General features: G+C 55.8%; 1 protein-coding gene across 1 annotated transcript; it reads left to right on the top strand.

The window, feature by feature from the left end:
• The first annotated feature begins 741 nt into the window (after positions 1-741).
• KCNK17 (potassium two pore domain channel subfamily K member 17) lies at positions 742-14,664 on the top strand. Its single transcript, XM_045843661.1, has 5 exons — positions 742-1,130; positions 4,003-4,117; positions 8,714-8,874; positions 9,339-9,513; positions 13,935-14,664. Exons 1-5 carry the CDS (start codon positions 858-860, stop codon positions 14,243-14,245), a joined length of 1,035 nt encoding a protein of 344 aa, XP_045699617.1. The 5' UTR covers positions 742-857; the 3' UTR covers positions 14,246-14,664.
• The last annotated feature ends 2,597 nt before the right edge of the window (positions 14,665-17,261 follow it).

Genomic DNA, 17,261 nt, shown 5'->3' with positions numbered 1-17,261 from the left:
GAACAGAGCTAGGCCAGACTGTCCCAAGGCCCAGCCTCACCAAGGACTGCAAACCTGGTCCCCTACCTTTCCTAGGCTGTTGCCAGCACAGCAGGCCCACAAGTGGCCAGGGACCTCTGGACGGGCCTGAGGCAAGGGCTGTGAAGCAGAGGAGGCTCCAAGTGGGATGCCCAGGGAAGGAGCTACAGCAGCAAGAGAGACCTGGGTCACATCCCAGGACTTCCTGATTTGAAGCTGAGGATCCCTGGGGAAGACCTGCCCAGGACCCTTCCTCCATTCTGGGTAGAGGAGGGAGTTTGGGGTCTCTTCAGAACTAGGGAATGGACAACCCCACCGGTTAAGGCTCCCCTGCCTTCCAAGTTCATGGACAAGTGGTGATCAGCTGGGGTCCTCATCTTTGGGTACAGAAAGGAAAGGATGATGGCGTGAGAGATCCAGGGAGGACTTGAAAGGCAGCAAATCCTGGAGATAGTCCCAGGGTCCAAGGACTCAGGCAAGGGCCCTAAGACAATAAACTTGGCTTCTGCTTTCTCTTCCCTCTGAGTGTGGTCTCCAGGAGTCCCTCCCACTGTTTGCTCCAGGGCAGCTGAGGCCTCTGGACCACTTCCTTCTTAGCACTGGCAGTCACCCAGAAGCCCTCCCCTCTCCCCAGGGGGGGGCCTTGGGAGGGAGCACTCCGTACACATTTGAGGCGGGGCCAGATGCCAAAGCTCAGGGCCTCTTTTTGCCCCTGGGATTGGATCCCGGTGCAGGGTGGGGCAGAGCTGTCCAGCACGCGCCTCTTTTGCTGAGAAAACTGGGCACAGGCAGCCATTAGCCAGAGAAGGGACTGCAGAACTCCTATTTCCACTTCGTCCATGACTCCTGGTTCCAGCCTCCTTGTCTGTCCTACTATGTGCAAGCAGAGAGGCCGGGCAGCACCTGAGGGCAAGGCCAACGGGTGCGTGGTGCCGGGCATCGTGCTCTTGCTACTCACCTACTTGGCGTACCTGGCACTGGGCACTGGCGTGTTCTGGATGCTGGAGAGCCCCGCGGCGAAGGATTCCAGCGCGAAATTCCAGCGCGAAAAGTGGGCGCTGCTGCGGAACTTCACGTGTCTCGACAGCTCGGCGCTGGACTCGCTGATCCGGGTCAGGGACGAGCGGGGCCGGCCGGGGCGCGGCGGGGAAATCCGGGGCAGGGGAGCACGGGGTGGCGGGCAGAGGGCAACAGGGCGCGCCCTGGCTCAGGACAGGAAAACGCCGGGAGCTCTTCTCCAAAAGAAAGGTGGAGGGGCTAGACACAGGGACGGCGAAGGCCGCGTGTGTGGCGGTCGGGGAGAGAGGGTTGGGCTGGGCAGCCAGGGAAAGTTCCAGCGAGAGGAACGGGCCGCATTAGGCGGCTCTGGGAGCCCTGTAGGGACGAGAGGGCAGGACCCGCCCAGTGGAGGGTTTCTTGGTGCAAACACCGAATTTGGGAATGAGGACGACTGGGGGCGCTCTTACCGGGGTCACGAGCTTCCAGAGCCGACACGGTCGAGTCAGAACAGGGGCAGGGCCCTCTTGGCTGGCTTGGAAGGTGGAAGGGAGGGAGTCGAACTGGGACCCAGAGGCGCTGTGTCGGGGTCGGACCGCTGGCGAAGAACAAAGGGGCGCACCTGGCCCCTTCGGCAGACTCCCGATGCAAATATGCAAATTAGGAGCGAGGGCGACAGCAGGTGCTGCGCGGTGCCCAAGAGTGAGCAAAAACACGGGCATGACCCTCTGCGTCTTGGGGGAAGGAGACTCAGAGCACGCCTGTCCGGATGGTAGTGGAATGGGACCCAGGCGCGAGTTCCAGGGTCCTGGGGCTGCAAGTGTGCAGACCCGAGTCAGAGAGAAGGAGAGGAGGATGCAGGGGCGCTCTTTAGCTGACCCCACGTTTTGGGACACTGGGCCAGACGTGGAGACTTGGAAGGGCAGAAGGGAGCGGTGGGCCGGAGGATGCAGGGGTTCCTGAGGACGAAGACTGCTGAGGGAATGGGGACCCAGCCGGGAGTTCGGAGGGAGGAGAGCAAGGGAGGGCTCTTGGGGCTGGGCGTGGAGGATGGCTGAAGGTGTCCTCCAACTGAGCGTAGCGATGCTGGACTGGGAGCTGCTTCGATTTGGAGGATGCATTGGCATCCCAGACCCTGGCTTTGTCCCGGAGCCCAGACAGCTGCCCTTTAGCCAGAAATCCCCTCCCAGAGGGCAGGGCCTGCAACCTGGGCACCTGGGCTGGGGTGGAGTCCTGAGCCCTTGGACTGAGGCTCAGCAGGGCCTGGAGCTGGGGAGGGCAAGGACCATCTCCACTAAAGACCTAATGTAGCACCTCCATTACCCACCTCTGAACTTCTGCAGTCCTCTGCCTGGTGGTCCTGGAGGCTCTGTGCCACTCCCCTTGCAAAGGAGATCAACTTCCCTGGGCCCAGGGAAAATGACAATGATGGGATGATAACAATACCAAATGCTTCTGTGTAGCATTTACTGTGTGTCAAGCACTGTCTCTAGCATATTAACTTGCTTCATCCTCACCTACCTAACTGATAAGTACCATTGTTACCACCCCAGTTTTAGAGGTGAAGAAACAGAGGCTCAGAGAGGTTGAATACAAATATATAGCTACCCAGCCAAGAAGCTGGGGCTGTGAACCACCATGAGTACTGCCTCAGTGTGCACCTGTGGATGTGGGCGTTTCCAGCAAGGCTCTCCTCTCTGTACACTTCCCCTCCAACCCCCTCCTGCTTCCTGCCATTCACGCCGTCCTCTGGTTTCATCCCCAGGAACAAGGATATGGTGTCTCCAACCCAGATCTCCCTCCCTGAGTCCAGACATGTGCATGCAACCTCCTAGCAGCCATGTAGTTCCCCCAAGGTCAAGACCAGGCAGCCCTCCTCCTCCACCGGCCTGACATTCGCACATTCTTCCCTCACTACCCACACCAAACAGGGCCAGAGGGCTGGGCTTCTGAATATCTCCTCTCTGTCTTTCCTGGGCCATTCTGTGCCAGGATGCAGGCCAGGCCCTCTCCATCACTCACCCCTGCAGGTGTCTTTCCTCTTCCAGTCTGCCAACATCTTCTACACTGCCAGCTGCCATAGAGCACACACCCTGAGCTTGCCTCTCCTTTGCTCAGTGGCCTCGGAAGAGGCCTGTCACCCTATCCCTGGTGTGGCAGAACCAAGCACAGCCTGGCTCCCAAAGACCTTTCAGTCTCCCTATTTGAGATCCCAGATGCAGTCTTGCCTGCCGTCTACCCCCCGGGAGAATCCTGTCTGACCCTCAAGGAAGGCCCGGCTAAGACCTCATCCCCTCCATGGAGCCTCTTTCCCTACCCCCTTCAGAATGAACACCTTTCCTCTCTGTATTCCTCCAGCATTATATTTGTAATAATAATGATGACAACCACCACTAACATTTACCCTGTCCAGGCACTGTTCTAAGTCTTTACATCTAGTACCTCATTTAGCCCTCACAGCTCTATGATGTAGGTGCTGTTAGCGTTCCCATTTTGCAGATGGGAAAACTGAGGCACAGAGAGGCTGAGTGTCTTGCCTATTATCACGCAGTTGCACTGCCTTAAAGTTGCATTGACTGCACCACATTAGAGTTAAGTTTGTCTTTGTCCCACTGAGGGCTGAGGTCATGTCTCTTGCATCTTCGTGTCCCCTAAAACACCACATGTCGTGCCTGTCCAGTGCTTGTTGCAAGAACAGGAGTGAGCAGAGAAGAATATGGTGTTCTTCTAGCCAGTGAGATGTCCTAGCTGACCTGGGCTCTGGGGGAAAGGGAAGGGAGGGAGCTGCCCCCATGTTTCCTGCCCCAGGGGGGTCCCAGGTTGGAGGGGAAGTGCCTCCTGGCCCAGGCCAGTCTGGCCTCAGTGGTTGTGAGGACCAGCCATGAGTTTGTGTGTGCCTGTGTGTGCATGTGCACATGCATGTGGGTTTGGGCGCAGGAGCCCAGTCACACCACAGAGCCCGGTGGTCACTGCAGCCTCTTCCCCCAGGGCATCGTCCAAGCATACCAAAGTGGGGACATCGTCCTAGGCAACACCACCAGCATGGGACGCTGGGAGCTCATGGGCTCTTTCTTCTTTTCCGTGTCCACCATCACCACCATTGGTAAGAGCAGGATGGGGTCAGGTGGGCAGGGCTGGGGAGGGTGGCCTCCCCCTCAGGGACAGGGGACCAGTGCCTTTTGCGGCGGGAGGTTATGAGGTTACCAGGGCCTCAGGACTCTGAGGGTAGGTGGTCTCTGCAGTGCAGGCACCACCTGGGAGCAGAATCTCAGGCTCACAGCAGGTCTGCTGTATCAGGTTCTGCATTTCACCAGGGTCCTCTGGAGTTTCTGTGCAAGGTCCAGTTAAGACAGAATCCCATGGACAGCTCCCTGGGATTCTGCCTCCCACAAACCTCTCAGGAAGTAGAGGGTCTCCCCGTGCAGGAGTAAAGTTGCTCTGGGTGCTGTATGTGCCCTGGTCTCCTCGGCCAAACTCACCCAACACTGAGCCCAGCAGTCGTTGGGGGTGGGACATGGGTGAGGGTGGGGAGGTCAGGACAAGGGGAGAGAAATCCAAAAACAGCCTTTCAACCTGACCAGTTCTCAGCCTTTGGGGAGAAGTGGCCATTCCTGGAGACCGCTCCTCAGCTCCCCAAAGCACCATCTCACCCCATCACCATCCTCTCCAAGCCCCTTTCCTCCCTCACACCCAGGACACCTGGGCCAGGTCTCCCCACCCTGCCACCCCCATTTCTCTAGCCCTGCCCTCAGGAAAGCCGAGGTGGAACTTGTCTTGGGAGGGCTTTTGTGAGGGGAAGGTGAAGAGCAGCCTTAGGTACCCCAGCTCTAGACCCAGGAAATAAGTCAAATGGCTGCATCCCCCTGCCCTGGCCCTGCATGACACAAGAACTACCGCCAGGTGGCAGGCTGACACTGCCTGTGTCCGGGGTTACCTCCACCAGTTCTGCCCAGCCAGGCTCCTCTCCCCAGGAAAGCAGCACCCCAGGCACTGTCCTTCCAGAGAGCAGCCAGGCAGGAGCACCCAGGGGACTCTCCATCTAGTTTTAAATCAGCCAAACTTTTGATCTAGTTTGAAATCAGCTTCTTGGAAGCAGGTCTCAGGGCTGCACAGGAGCTTGGACAGTGCTCCAACTTGAGGCAAGCATTTCTGGAAGGCCCCTCACACTCCATGGACCCTGTGCCCTGGAAGGACCGGCCAGGATGATATTTATGCGTCTCTCTACCCGCAGGATCTAGTACAAGGCCCAGCATTCAATGGGACTCAACAAACACTGACACACTAATGAATTCCAAAAGTACCTATTCCGACAGCATGTATTGAGTTCTGGGGTGACAGGATGTTGATACACGGCCACATGTGTAGGGGTCTTAGGTCTCTGAACCCCATGCTGACTACACCATCTGCCTCAGGCCTATGACTTTGGCCCCCTGAATTCAGAATTCCACAGGATGTCTCTTCCCAGCTCTATAGGGCTTAGCCTGGTCTATTCCCCTGTCCCTTCTTCTCTGCTTTGTTCTGCTGTCTGAGGGGAAGGAAGGCAGAAAAAGGGGGACTTTGCCACACCCCACATTTTGTCCATAGGTTCCAAACTCCAAGGGCAGGGTTTATTATTTTTGTGCCACAGATGAGGAAACTGAGGCACAGAGAAGTGGCACGCTTCCCCAAGATCACATAGCCAGTAAGCAGCAGAGTTAGGATTTGAAACCCAGCTGAGGGACTGTGCTGCTGTTTCCAGTACCTTAGGACCGGCACCCTGTAAAGGCTGCGCTTTGGAAGCCCTGGAATGAAACAGGGTCTGACAGGCATGCGACACTCCTGGGCCAGCAGCAGGACGGGCCTGAGCCCTGAAAGTGTTCGCCATCTGCAAGTCCACCCACAACTTGCTCATCCGTTCACTCATCTATCCACCCATTCATTTAATGAAAAGACTGAGTACCTAGTGTGGGCCAGATAGTTCTGGGTGCCAGGAATACAATGGCGAGCGAGCTGGCAAGTCCCTGCCCTTGGCGGAATGACATTCTACTGTGTAGGAGCACACAACAAACTAACAGATACATAGACAATATTTGGGTTATAAGAGGTGCTTAGAGAGAAATAAAGCCAGGGAAGGGAGTTTGACAGTGATGGAAGGTGGGGGCTGCTGTGGATGGCTGGCCATTGACATAGTAACAGTGAAACAGAAACAGAAACAAAATAAGGGAATAAGCCAAGTAGATAAGTGGGGAAAGCACCCTCCACCAGCACGTGCAAAGGCCTGAAGTACAGCGTGGCTGGCATGTTTGGGGGGCAATAAGGAGGACCAGGTGGCTGGAGAGAGGGTTGGAACTGAGTGTTGATTTGGGGAAGGTACAGGGGAGCCCAGCCACAGAGGACCTTGTAGGGCAAGGTGTTTTAGGACTGCAAAAGAGGTGACAGGTGGGAGGTACACTGCAATGAGAGGGGGATTAGGTGGCACTGGGGCCATGGCCACCGAGCAGTCAACAGACTGAATCGATGTCCACCAGTCCTGCCCACCTGAGGGCTGACTGAGAAGGATGGGAAGGAGAAAAACCCATCTTTGTCAGCCTTTGGAAGGCAAAGGCATCTGTGGAGACCTCCCAGATTCAAAATCTGCGTGCTGCCATTCCTCCGGTTAGAAAGAAAAGACCCCCAGGGATGGAGGACAGGACCCCGTGGGACCCACAGCTGGAGGAGGAGGAGGTGGTGAGAAGGCAGGCAGACAGGTTTACCAAGACATTTACCTCTTCCCGATGCCAACGGCAAAGAGACTTCCCTCCTTTCAAGGAGGGACCTGTGAAGGCTAAGAGGGAAAAACAGAGGGGGCTCTGGATGAGGCCTCTGATGTCCTCAGACCAGAGCTGATTCAGTGGAGTTCGATCATTCATCCATTCATTCCCACAACAAACAGTTGTTTAGCACTTTCTGTGTAATAGATAGATGCTCCAGGGCTCACATTCTCATCTACAGGACACCTCCACAGCCTCTTCTCATTCCCGTACCACACTGTGAGGTCCCCATTTTACAAATGAGGAAGCAGAAGCTCAGAAAGTTCAAGCCCCTTGCCCCAGGTCCCACAGCCTGCAAGGGGCAGAGCTGGGATTCAAACCCCGGAAGTGGCTCTCACTCTCAAACCCATCCTCTACACTAGTACACACTTTGGCCTCTCTTGGGACTGTATCCTCTGAGAACTCTTAGTAAGGCAGACGAGTAAACCACCAGTTTCATTCAACACAGTGCAAGTTCAGTGTGGAGTCAGGGGTGGGGACTTGAGGCAGCACTGTGGGGCAGGGTGCAAGGGATCCTCCCCAAACCCCTCAGGAGTTCTGTTTGTCTATTTAATATTTGTACATTCATTCCTGTATTTTTCATTCGTTCACTCATTTTGTACTCATTCAACACATGTATGGCGAGCTCCTATGGAGTGTCAGTCCTGTGCTGGTTGTTGAGAATATAAAGATGATTAAAGCCCAGCCCCCGCTCTTAAGGGGCTCGCAGCCCTCAGGAGTGGCAGGCATGGAAACGAATCATTCTCATACAAGGAGTAGGTTACCCTCTAAGTCAAGCAGGGTGTTGGCGGAGCCACTCCTCCACCAGGGGGCCAGGATTTGACTTGCTGGGCCATTTGCAGGTGGGCAAAGAGGGAAAGGAAGCACGCTTTTGGTAGGGGGAGTGTCATGTTCAAAGGCACGGAGCTATGAGGGCATCTGGAGGTTCAGCAGGGCAGGAGTGTACCCAGAACTGGACCAGTGATGGGCTGGGTGAAAGTTTGGACTTCCCACAGCAGACATGATGGACCATAAAGGATAATAACTTGGGGGATGATAGAATCAGTTTCACATTTTAGAAAGACAAGACAATGGTGACCAAGAAGTGGGGAGACAGGGGTGGAGGGGAATGAAAGAAGAAGGAATGTCCAGACTGATAGACTCCTCCCCCCACTCCTTTATATTCATGACAGAAGCCCAACCTCCACCTCCCCCAGGTTACCTGATGGTCCATCCTCTGACCCCCACTCCGGAGGGGTTTGGAAAGGATCCCAGGTGTGTTAGAACCCTCTGGAAATCAGATTATCAAGACCGAATCAGGTGTGTAAGAGATGTGTGTGGAGGGGGCACCTTTGAAGCACAGAGTAGGAGCAGGAGAGATGGTGAGAGCCTCAGCTGCAAAGCAGGTCTGATACCTGTGACTGGAGAGAGGGGAGGCAGGGGCCTGGATGGGGACGAGCCGCAGACGGCAGTGACGCTCTGAGAAAGGCCTGGCCAGGCGATGGGACGCCCCCAGCAAGACGACTGGCTAGAGGAGTCCATCAGGCAGGAGCAGCTTGCCTTTGGTGCTGGGAGCCACCTGGGCACAGCAGCTTGAATCCCAGAGGGGCAGGGGCAGCGGGTTCCAAAGCCTCCCGTGCCCCTGTCCCACATTCCTCCACCCACCAGAGAGGCAGGAAGTGAAGAGAGGAAAGACAGGACTCTCACACTTCGTGGGTTGGAGCTCACACACACTGCTGAGGCTCCTAGAGCATGTTTTCCAGTCGGCAAAACATGGGGCATCAACCCCACCTGGGAAGAGGGAATGGACGTACTGGCCCCCTGCACAGTGCCTGCACAGGACAGGAAGACTTCTGCCACATCAGAAGTGGGTTAGGAATGGGGACCCCCAGTGAAGAAAGATCCTCCGGAGTGCCCGTATCTCCCCTCAGGCTACGGCAACCTGAGCCCCCACACGATGGCCGCCCGCCTCTTCTGCATCTTCTTTGCTCTGGTGGGAATCCCGCTCAACCTCGTGGTGCTCAATCACCTGGGGCACCTCATGGAGCAGGGGGTGCACCGCTGTGCCCGCAGGCTGGGCGGCACCTGGCAGGTGAGGGGCAAGGGTCAGGGAGGGGAGGGGCACTTGTGGAATGAGGGGGCACTGCTGGGAGTTGTGCCGCTGATGGTGAGGGCAGTCACTGTGCCCCTGGGAGAGTGTCTGGTGGGAAGAGACAGCTGTGGTGGGAGTCGGGGCCCGAGGGTCAATCCAGGGACAGGAGGTCTGTTTCTAGGAATCAGAGTTACTGGTGTGGACCTGGGGGGATTGTGGGGGTGGGGGGGTGGGGGGGGCGGGTCACTGCCCAGAAGGGGGTTTTTAGTAATAAAAGAGCATCACTGGAGGAGACGTGGTGGGATCTGGTAGTTAGGGCACAGGGCACCAAGGCCTTGGCTGGGAACCCGGAGAACACAGACAGGTGGAGAGGCCCCAGGGAGCCCAGAGACCCCAGGCTGCCCGCTCCCTGCCCCTGCACTGACGGAGGCCACAGGGGGGCTGAGCGCTGTGTGCACCCCCAGGACCCAGCCAAGGCCCGCTGGCTGGCAGGCTCCGGCGCCCTCCTCTCGGGCCTCCTGCTCTTCCTGCTGCTGCCCCCGCTGCTCTTCTCCCACATGGAGGGCTGGAACTACGTGGAGGGCTTCTACTTCGCCTTCATCACCCTCAGCACCGTGGGCTTCGGAGACTACGTGATTGGTGAGAGCCCCCAGCAGCGGCGAGCGGGAGGGGTGGCTGGGGATTCAGCGGCCTTGCCCTCCACTCATCTGCCCCTTGGCCATGTCCTCGGGGCACCTGCTTCATTCCAGGCCCAGTGGGGGCCTGATGCCCAAAGACCAGGAGACAGGGTCAGCCCACCTTTGTCGCGTGATCAGGCTAAGGTTGCCCAGCAAAAATGACAACTGGAGTTTGAAGCAGAGCTTCAGGCTGTAAGTTGAACTCCTGGCCATCTCGACAAGCACTGGGAGGGCCCCGCATGTCCACAGGTCAACTTTCATTCTTGGAGCTCACCAGATAAGGGGAGTCCCTGACCCCCTCCCCGGTCTGTCCTTGTCCCAGGGTCTCTCCTCCCCACTTCACTCTGCCCCATTAGACACCAAGCTTCCCACTGCCCCTGGGCTGGGCCCACAAGGATCAGGCTGGAGAGCCCGGGAGACTAAGGAAACCACCCTACAGCCCCACTGGAAAGCAATTGGCAACTGCACTCTGAGTGCCAGGATGAATGAGCTGCATGACCCCGAGGGCCAAAGGTGGGGTTTAATCTGTGATTTAACTCAACGTGGGGAAAAGTAGGGCCTTAGAAATCCTTGCATAATAAAGCTGAGGCACATGCCCAGCAGGTGGCAGTAGAGGACATTCTGTAGCGGTGGGAGGGAGGGCTGGCTGGACCCACCAGCTCAGCCTCAGCGCCTCAAGGTCCACTGTATGAGCAGTGGCCACTGGCACCACCACCACAGTGGGCTCAGGGAGCCCTGTGCCTTTGTTTGGACCCCTGGCCTTAAACTAGGGAGGCAGCCCTGCCCATCTTTACTCCTTTGGAGACAGAACCAGCCTGGAATATGGGTATGTGGTTTTACCAAAGTAACACAGAGCTAGCTCATCAGGAAACCTAGAGTCATGGGTGTCACCCCATTTTACTAAGGAGAAAGCTGAAGCTCAGAGAGGCCAAGCTATTTGCTTGAGATCGCACAGCTAGTGAGATATTAACTCTCTCCTCTTTGATTCCAAAACTCATACTGTCTCCAGACCAACTCACAAACGCTCTCTCCGGGCCTCACGCAGTGATCCTGTCTGTAATCTGAGGGGCCTGGGCCAGACGACGACTAGGACATCCTCAGTGCCTTCTAGCCTGTGTGCAAGGTCCCCTCCTCTGAACCTCTCCTTCTCCAGGAAGAAGGGTCTGGTGTCAGGTGCCTTATGCTACCCCTTCCTGGCGTCTTACTTCCTGGGAGGGAGGCTCACTCTGGAAGGAAATCCTGGGGAAGTCTTCCTCCAACTGGGTCATGTTTCCCCTGCTCCCCTCAGGGCGGAGAGGCATGTCTTAGGAGAGCTGAGGCCAGCAGCGCCAAGGGCTCCGTCTGCCCCTCGAAGCTCACAGAATGATTCTGGGGTCTGAACTCTCCCCCCTGTTCCCCCTGCAATTTCCCTAGTCCAGGCGGGGCAGCTGCCTCTGGCTGGCTGTGTCGCATTGACACAGAGGACAATGAGGATGGCACCGTGGGTGGGTACAGGCTCTATCTTGCCCCCCCTTGGCTCTTACAACCTCTGAAAATGACAAGTGCTGTCAAGTCACCTGCCCAGCTCCTCTGAGAACCTTCCGTTTTTCCCAGAGTCTAAGGACAGAGTACAAAATCCATGACAAGGCCTGTGGGAATTTCTGTGTGACCAGGTCCTGCCTCCCTCTCCACTCTGAGCCCCCTTCCTCCCACGACGCACTTGGGCCTTCCGGAAATACTCTTCTGACCAGTGGGTCCTGCAGCACCCTTCACCCCCCTCCCCACCCCAGGGTTCAGAGCACGAAACTCAGGATTTGTCCCCAGTGATCGTCCTAAACCCAGAAGGCCTGGTTCTCTGAGAGAGCCCAGTGCAGGGGGAGAGCAAAAACGTGGAAACAGGACCCCAGCTAGGAGCTCTCGGAGCCACGACCACCAGGGCTCACAGGGAAAACCTAGGTGGAGTTGAGGGGAATCTCTGTGAGGGTGTGTGAGGCCCCACAGCCCCTGAGGCAGGGCAGGGGAGGAGGGGCGGCCCCCTGCAGACATGGGCACCCTGGGGCACCATGGGAGGAAAGGCCTCTGCTGACATCGAGGGAGGGCAGGGCTGAACAGGGCCTCTGCTACCCTGTGAACCACGCTTGGGGAGTGGCCAGGCAGGGGTATGGGGCACAGACCTCCCAGAGCCCCCTTCCACCAAACACCCTGACGCAGGCAGCCTGGCCCAAACCCACAAGGGCCCTTTAAAAGTCCAGAGGGGCAGCAGGCAGGGCTACCCCCTCTGCTACCTCTTCAGAGGTTTGCTGCTCACTCTGATTCCTCCTGCAGCCATTTCAGTGGCGAGTGACCACACTGAGAGCCCTTGACTGCCTCATGTACAAGGAGATAATGAGGCCCTGAGGGGGGGGGGAAAGTTCATTAAGGTCACAGAGCAGACAAGCCTAGGGCAGGTTTAGGAGAGACCCCTAAGTTGGGGCTCCTCCTATGCATGTGTTCCAGAGTCCCCCACAGCTGGGAGGGGACAAACCCCAGTCTCCATGTCTCTCAGCCTTCCCTGTCCTCCAGGGACAGGGTCAAACCCCTTTCTTGGACGGTAATGCCAAGGTCCACCACTGGACTGTGGGTGTCCATCGTCCCTGAGTCAGCAGCCCCAGGGGTGGTGTCCCAACAGACAGCTGCTCCTCTTTGCCCAAAGGCAGTGGCAGGACCAGACCCCAGGTCCCAGCCGCCCGCTCCTCCCTGGACCCATCGCCCCCACAATTGCATTTGCAACTCAATTGAGCGCTTTGCCAGCTGCCAAGTCTCCTGCCACCTGTGATTTCAGCTAAAAAAATAAAATGAACGTGGAGAGGAACACCTTCTCCCCTCCGTTGCCAGGAGCAAGCTGAGCTAGTGGGTGGCGGGCCAGTGAGCTGACACAGTGCTGATCGCATTTGGGACTGCCAGCGGAATCGTGGCCCTGTAACCCAATCAGCCTAATCCAATACCGGCTCCTGCAGGCAGGGAGATCAGTCCCAGGCTGCGGGCTCCTCCATGAGCTGGGACCCAGGCGAGGGGCCTGGCCGTGGGAGGACAGGACAGCGAGGTTGTCTTGGGGCCAGTGGGACAGGGCGGGGGGCGGACAGAGGGCTGGTACAGGGAGCGAAGAGAGAAAAGGATGCCAAGGAAGTAGGAGGACAGATCTTCCTCTGAACGACCCTGGGCTAACGAGGGCAGCCAGACGGCCCCTGGGAAACAGACAGGGAGAACTCAGTTACGAGCAGGCCCTCGGCATGATTATCTGAGCCTCACAGCACCCCCTTCGCTCCCTCCCTCAGCTGTTACTCAGCCAGTCCTGACTGTGTTGGGGGCACCAGTGTGGGGACCAATGGTGAGTGCAACAATCGCCCACCTATACAGCAAACAGCACACCATGCTGTGTTGCAGGCACCACACTGAGCACTTCGGATCGTGAACCCTAGGATAGTCACAACAGTCTTAGAAGGAGGACACCCTCATTACCTCCATCTTACAGATGAGGAAGCTGAGGCCCACTCACCCAGCAAAAGCGCATGCACTGTGAGAGCTTTTAACAGAGGGTCCCAGTCTAGTCTCTGGGGAGTGACGTCTGAACTGACATCTAAAGGATGAGAGGGAGATAGCAGGCCAAGAGGAATTAGAAATGAAGAGCATCCTGAGCTTAGGGGACAGCAAGTGCAAAGGCCCTGGGGTAGGAAAGGTGATAGATGAAGCAAAGGGAAAAGACCAGAGTAACTGGAGCCCAACACACAAAAGGAGAAGTGTGTAAGTTGAGGCTGGAGAAGTAAATAGGACCCCTGGGATAAGAATTTAGGGCTTAATCATAAAAACCAAGGATAAGAAATTATTTTCTCCTTTCCACAGGTGAGGGACAGTCAGACAGATGAAGGGCACGCAGACAGTGAGAACTGAGGCAGGTACAAACTGCAGCAGCACCGTCTGTTCTGTTCTTCCCGAGGCTCCTAGCATACTGCCTCCCTTCAGACATGAGGAAAGCCACACGCAGAGAGAGGCAAAAAGGAGAGCAGGTGTCAGAACAGCTTGCTGGGCCCACACCCAGGGCTTCTGATGCAGTGGGTCTGGAGTGAGGCCCAATCATGTGCATTTCTAACAAACTCTGAGGTGGTGCTGACACTGCTGGTCCTGGAACCCCACTTTAGAACACAGAGTACCTTAAACAAAGAGGAAATGTAGCTTCCAAACCCAGGGTAGCAATCCAGGGAGGCTTCTTGGAGTCTTACGGACCTGACCACCAGGCCAGCAGTCTCAGACCAACATGGACTTCCTGTATTCTGCTCATAGTGTCACACCATGTCTGTCCATTTCTGTTTTGGAACCACGGCCCTGACTTTCCCAGGACTTCATCCTCTGACCTTGCCTCCCGCATAGGGATGGACCCCTCTCGGAGATACCCACTGTGGTACAAGAACACAGTGTCCCTGTGGATCCTCTTCGGGATGGCATGGCTGGCCTTGATCATCAAACTGATCCTCGCCCTGATGGAGACCCCAGGAAAGTCGTGTTCCTGCTATCACCACAGCTGCAAGGGGGACTTCAGGCCCCGAGGCTGGAGGCAGGGCCCCGATGAAGAGGCAGAGCCCCACTCCCCACGACCAGGCTGCTATCCAGAGAGGCCTGTGGAAACCACGCAGCATCCGGAACCCTCTACTCAGGTCTCGTGCTGCGGAAAGGACAGCTAGTTCCACTCCAGTATTTGTTCCACCTTCTTTCTCAGTAACAAGACTCCTTATTTTAATCCTGCACATGACCACCCAGACTAAAGACTACATTTTTTTTTGTCTTCTCGTGAGGCTAAGGGCAGCTATATGATTAGATTCTGCCCAAAAGGATACATAAAGAAGTATCCTGTGTGACATATGGATGTGTTTTTCAGTTCGGGGCAGTGTGTGCTTTTCTTCCCTATTCCCTTTATTTTGAGCTGACTCCAATGCTGTTATGGTGGCTGGAGCTCCAGCAGCCATATTGCACCATGAGGTAGAGGTCATATTTGTTATGGGTGGCACAATAAAATAGGAAGAGCTCGGATTCCTAATGGTTACAGAGACACCATAACAAACCTGGACTAAATACTGCCAGACATCACTTATGTGAGAGAGAAATAAATGTCAATCTTATTTAAAACACTATTATTTGGGTTTTTCTGACACAACTAAAACTAATTCTAATTGACGTACACATATCTGGAGACAAAGGCACACACAGAGAAACCACTTCCTCCCCAGGTGAGTTTTCCCAGGACCGGTGGAGGGAACGGATTGAAGGCTGGAGTGTGCCCCCCACCCACACTATCAGAGAGCCTCAGGTAAACCCACTAAAGCCTTGTGAGAACTTGCACTGCTACTACAGCTAGCAGACCGTTGGTCACAGTTTGGATGCTGATTCCATGCTCTGTCGTTCACTCACACCACAGAAAAGCCAGGGGCGGGCCAGTGGGTTCCTCCTGCCTCCTCCTGCTCCACTGCATATGGAAGCTCCAGCCACAGTTTGCAAAGCCAGGTAGGGTTTGCAGAACATCTCACCCTGAGCATTTCTATCTCTCGCTCAGGGTTGCTACATACCCAGGGAAGGTCCCCACCATACCTGGGTACCCAAGCCCAGCCAGGAGCCCCTGATAGTATCAGCCAACACCTGAGGGTCACCTGGGGCAGCTAGATTCTTGGCCCCAGTGGATATCTGTGTCTCTGCTCACGTGCACCATCCTACAGACAGCATCACAGGGACCCTGGGGACTCATGTGGCACCTCCTTGTGGACAAACCCCTTAGCATCAGGGCCCTCTGAAACTGGGCCAGGAGCAGCCTTTTGGCCAAAGAAAAAGGAAGAGCTGTTACATCATCCAGCTTGCACCATCTGGCCCGGGCCTAAGTGGGACCAAGGCCAGACCCAGGGGCAAACACCAGTGAGTAAACAAGGCCCGTGCCCACTTCCCAAGGCCCATAGCCTGAGCAGAGGTAAACGGAGGTGAATAAGAGATTGCTGGAGGTATGGACATGGCATCCTTTGTACTTACACTCCAGAATGAGGACCTAGCAATTCAAAACTGAGAGAGAGGTCAGAGCACTGAGTTGGCTTTTGTGGTCTCAACTCACCTTGAACACTTTCTCATGCCTGGCCTCTCTAGAGAGAGTCCTTGTCCCCCATCAAACCCTCCACCCCATGCACGCCCTCACTCATGTTCAGAGGTAAGCAAACTGTGGTGCTGGGGGTGGAACAGAGGAAAGCTTCTGATTGGCCACTTCTTTACAGATGTCAGCTCCACAGCCAATGAGAAGAGTCACAGGAACTGCCTTACAAATACTGAAGAGTGAGGGGTTGTAGAGAGAGGTGCAAGAAACCACGTTTGGAGTCACGTGGAGAGGTCTGAGTCTGGGAAAGTCACCAGAAAATACAATGAGGCCACTGGACAGAAATCGTGGAGTAAAATGAGCAGTGAGAGCTTTTCCTCATAGGCAAGAGGGAGAGAGAGGGGAGGTGATGATGACCTGAGAGGGGTAGTCTGAAAAGGCAGTCCTCCAGAATGCCAGCCATCAACAAAGTCATTCATTCATTCCCACAGCTTTGGTCAGGCCACCAAGCCTTAGGAGGAAGAAAAGGGGTCTCCTTGGAGCAGTAGAGTATGGCTGTGAAGGGTGTGAAGTTGGCAGCCAGCCTGCCTGGTTCACCATCTCTGTGACCTGCACAAATCACTTAAGGTCTCCGCATCAGTTTTCTCCTCTCCAAAAGGGAGATAAGAGTAAGGCTGCTCTCCCAGACTAAATGGACCAGCATGGAAAGTACCAGAGAAGTGTGCACCAGCCCAGAAAAAGCATAGTGCGCATTTTGGCGACTCACAGCAGACCCAAGGGGCAAGACAGGAGGCAGACGATGTGATGTGGCAGGCAGTGTGTCAGCTGACCCCTCTTGGGGCTTGGGCCGGCCAGGCAGACTGGGCTGAGCAAGCAGTGACGCAGGACAGGATGGAGGCTCTGGACAAGCACAAGTCACAGGGGAACCTCCTGGCAGAGACTAGGAAGTGCAGGCTGAGTTTGCAGACGCCGGGCCACCGCTGCTCCCGTGCCACCGAGACACAGGCAGGCCCACACGCCAGCGGCCTTCCCTGCCGGACAGGCTGCCCAGCTCCGTGGCTTCAATACAGCCAGGGCAAAATCAGACTCATGTCCTATTTTGGTCCCCCTTAAAACAGTGGCATCCTTTATCATCATCATTATCGTCGTTTCTAACATTTATTGGGTGCTTATTGTGTGTCAAGCACTGTTCTAAGCTCTTCACTTACACTAGGTCGTTTACTTCTCCCACCATCTCTGTGAGAAAGGAGCTATTATTTTTATGCTGTTTTAAGACAAGGGAAATTAGATTTTTGGTGGATGTTAGGACCAAAGATAGTCAGTCACCTGTCCCTGAGCGTCATCACGAGGGTTGCTGCCAGCCCTCTGGCGGCAAGACCAGTGCCCAGCCTGGGGCAGGGAGACCCTCCCTCTAAGCCTGTGCGGTGTTGACCAGCCACCTCCCTTTCTGTGCCTCATCACCTGTGAAAGAAGAGGCTGGCTTCAGGGAGTCTGAATTTTACTACTACTCCCTCAGCTGTTGTCTGGATTACTCTAATTGACCACATTTCAGGGAGGGCAGTTCCCAGCCCCACCCATCTCCTGGGGCTGCCTGAAGCTTTTGGACGGACACACACACACACACACACATA

This window comes from Phyllostomus hastatus, unplaced genomic scaffold (genome assembly GCF_019186645.2).
Source record: "Phyllostomus hastatus isolate PE091 unplaced genomic scaffold, TTU_PhHast_1.1 phas_contig_40, whole genome shotgun sequence".
In the NCBI taxonomy this organism is placed as follows: domain Eukaryota; kingdom Metazoa; phylum Chordata; class Mammalia; order Chiroptera; family Phyllostomidae; genus Phyllostomus; species Phyllostomus hastatus.
The sequence above is the reverse complement of the archived record's forward strand: the minus strand, read 5'-3'. Positions and strand labels throughout refer to the sequence as shown.

Bases quoted from the DNA above. Each gene is read 5' to 3' on its own strand.
- KCNK17 (XM_045843661.1), top strand. From the start codon at position 858: ATGACTCCTGGTTCCAGCCTCCTTGTCTGTCCTACTATGTGCAAGCAG. The intron at 4,118-8,713 runs GTAAGAGCAGGA...ATCTCCCCTCAG, and splicing joins GTCCACCATCACCACCATTG to GCTACGGCAACCTGAGCCCC. The intron at 8,875-9,338 runs GTGAGGGGCAAG...GTGCACCCCCAG, and splicing joins GGCTGGGCGGCACCTGGCAG to GACCCAGCCAAGGCCCGCTG.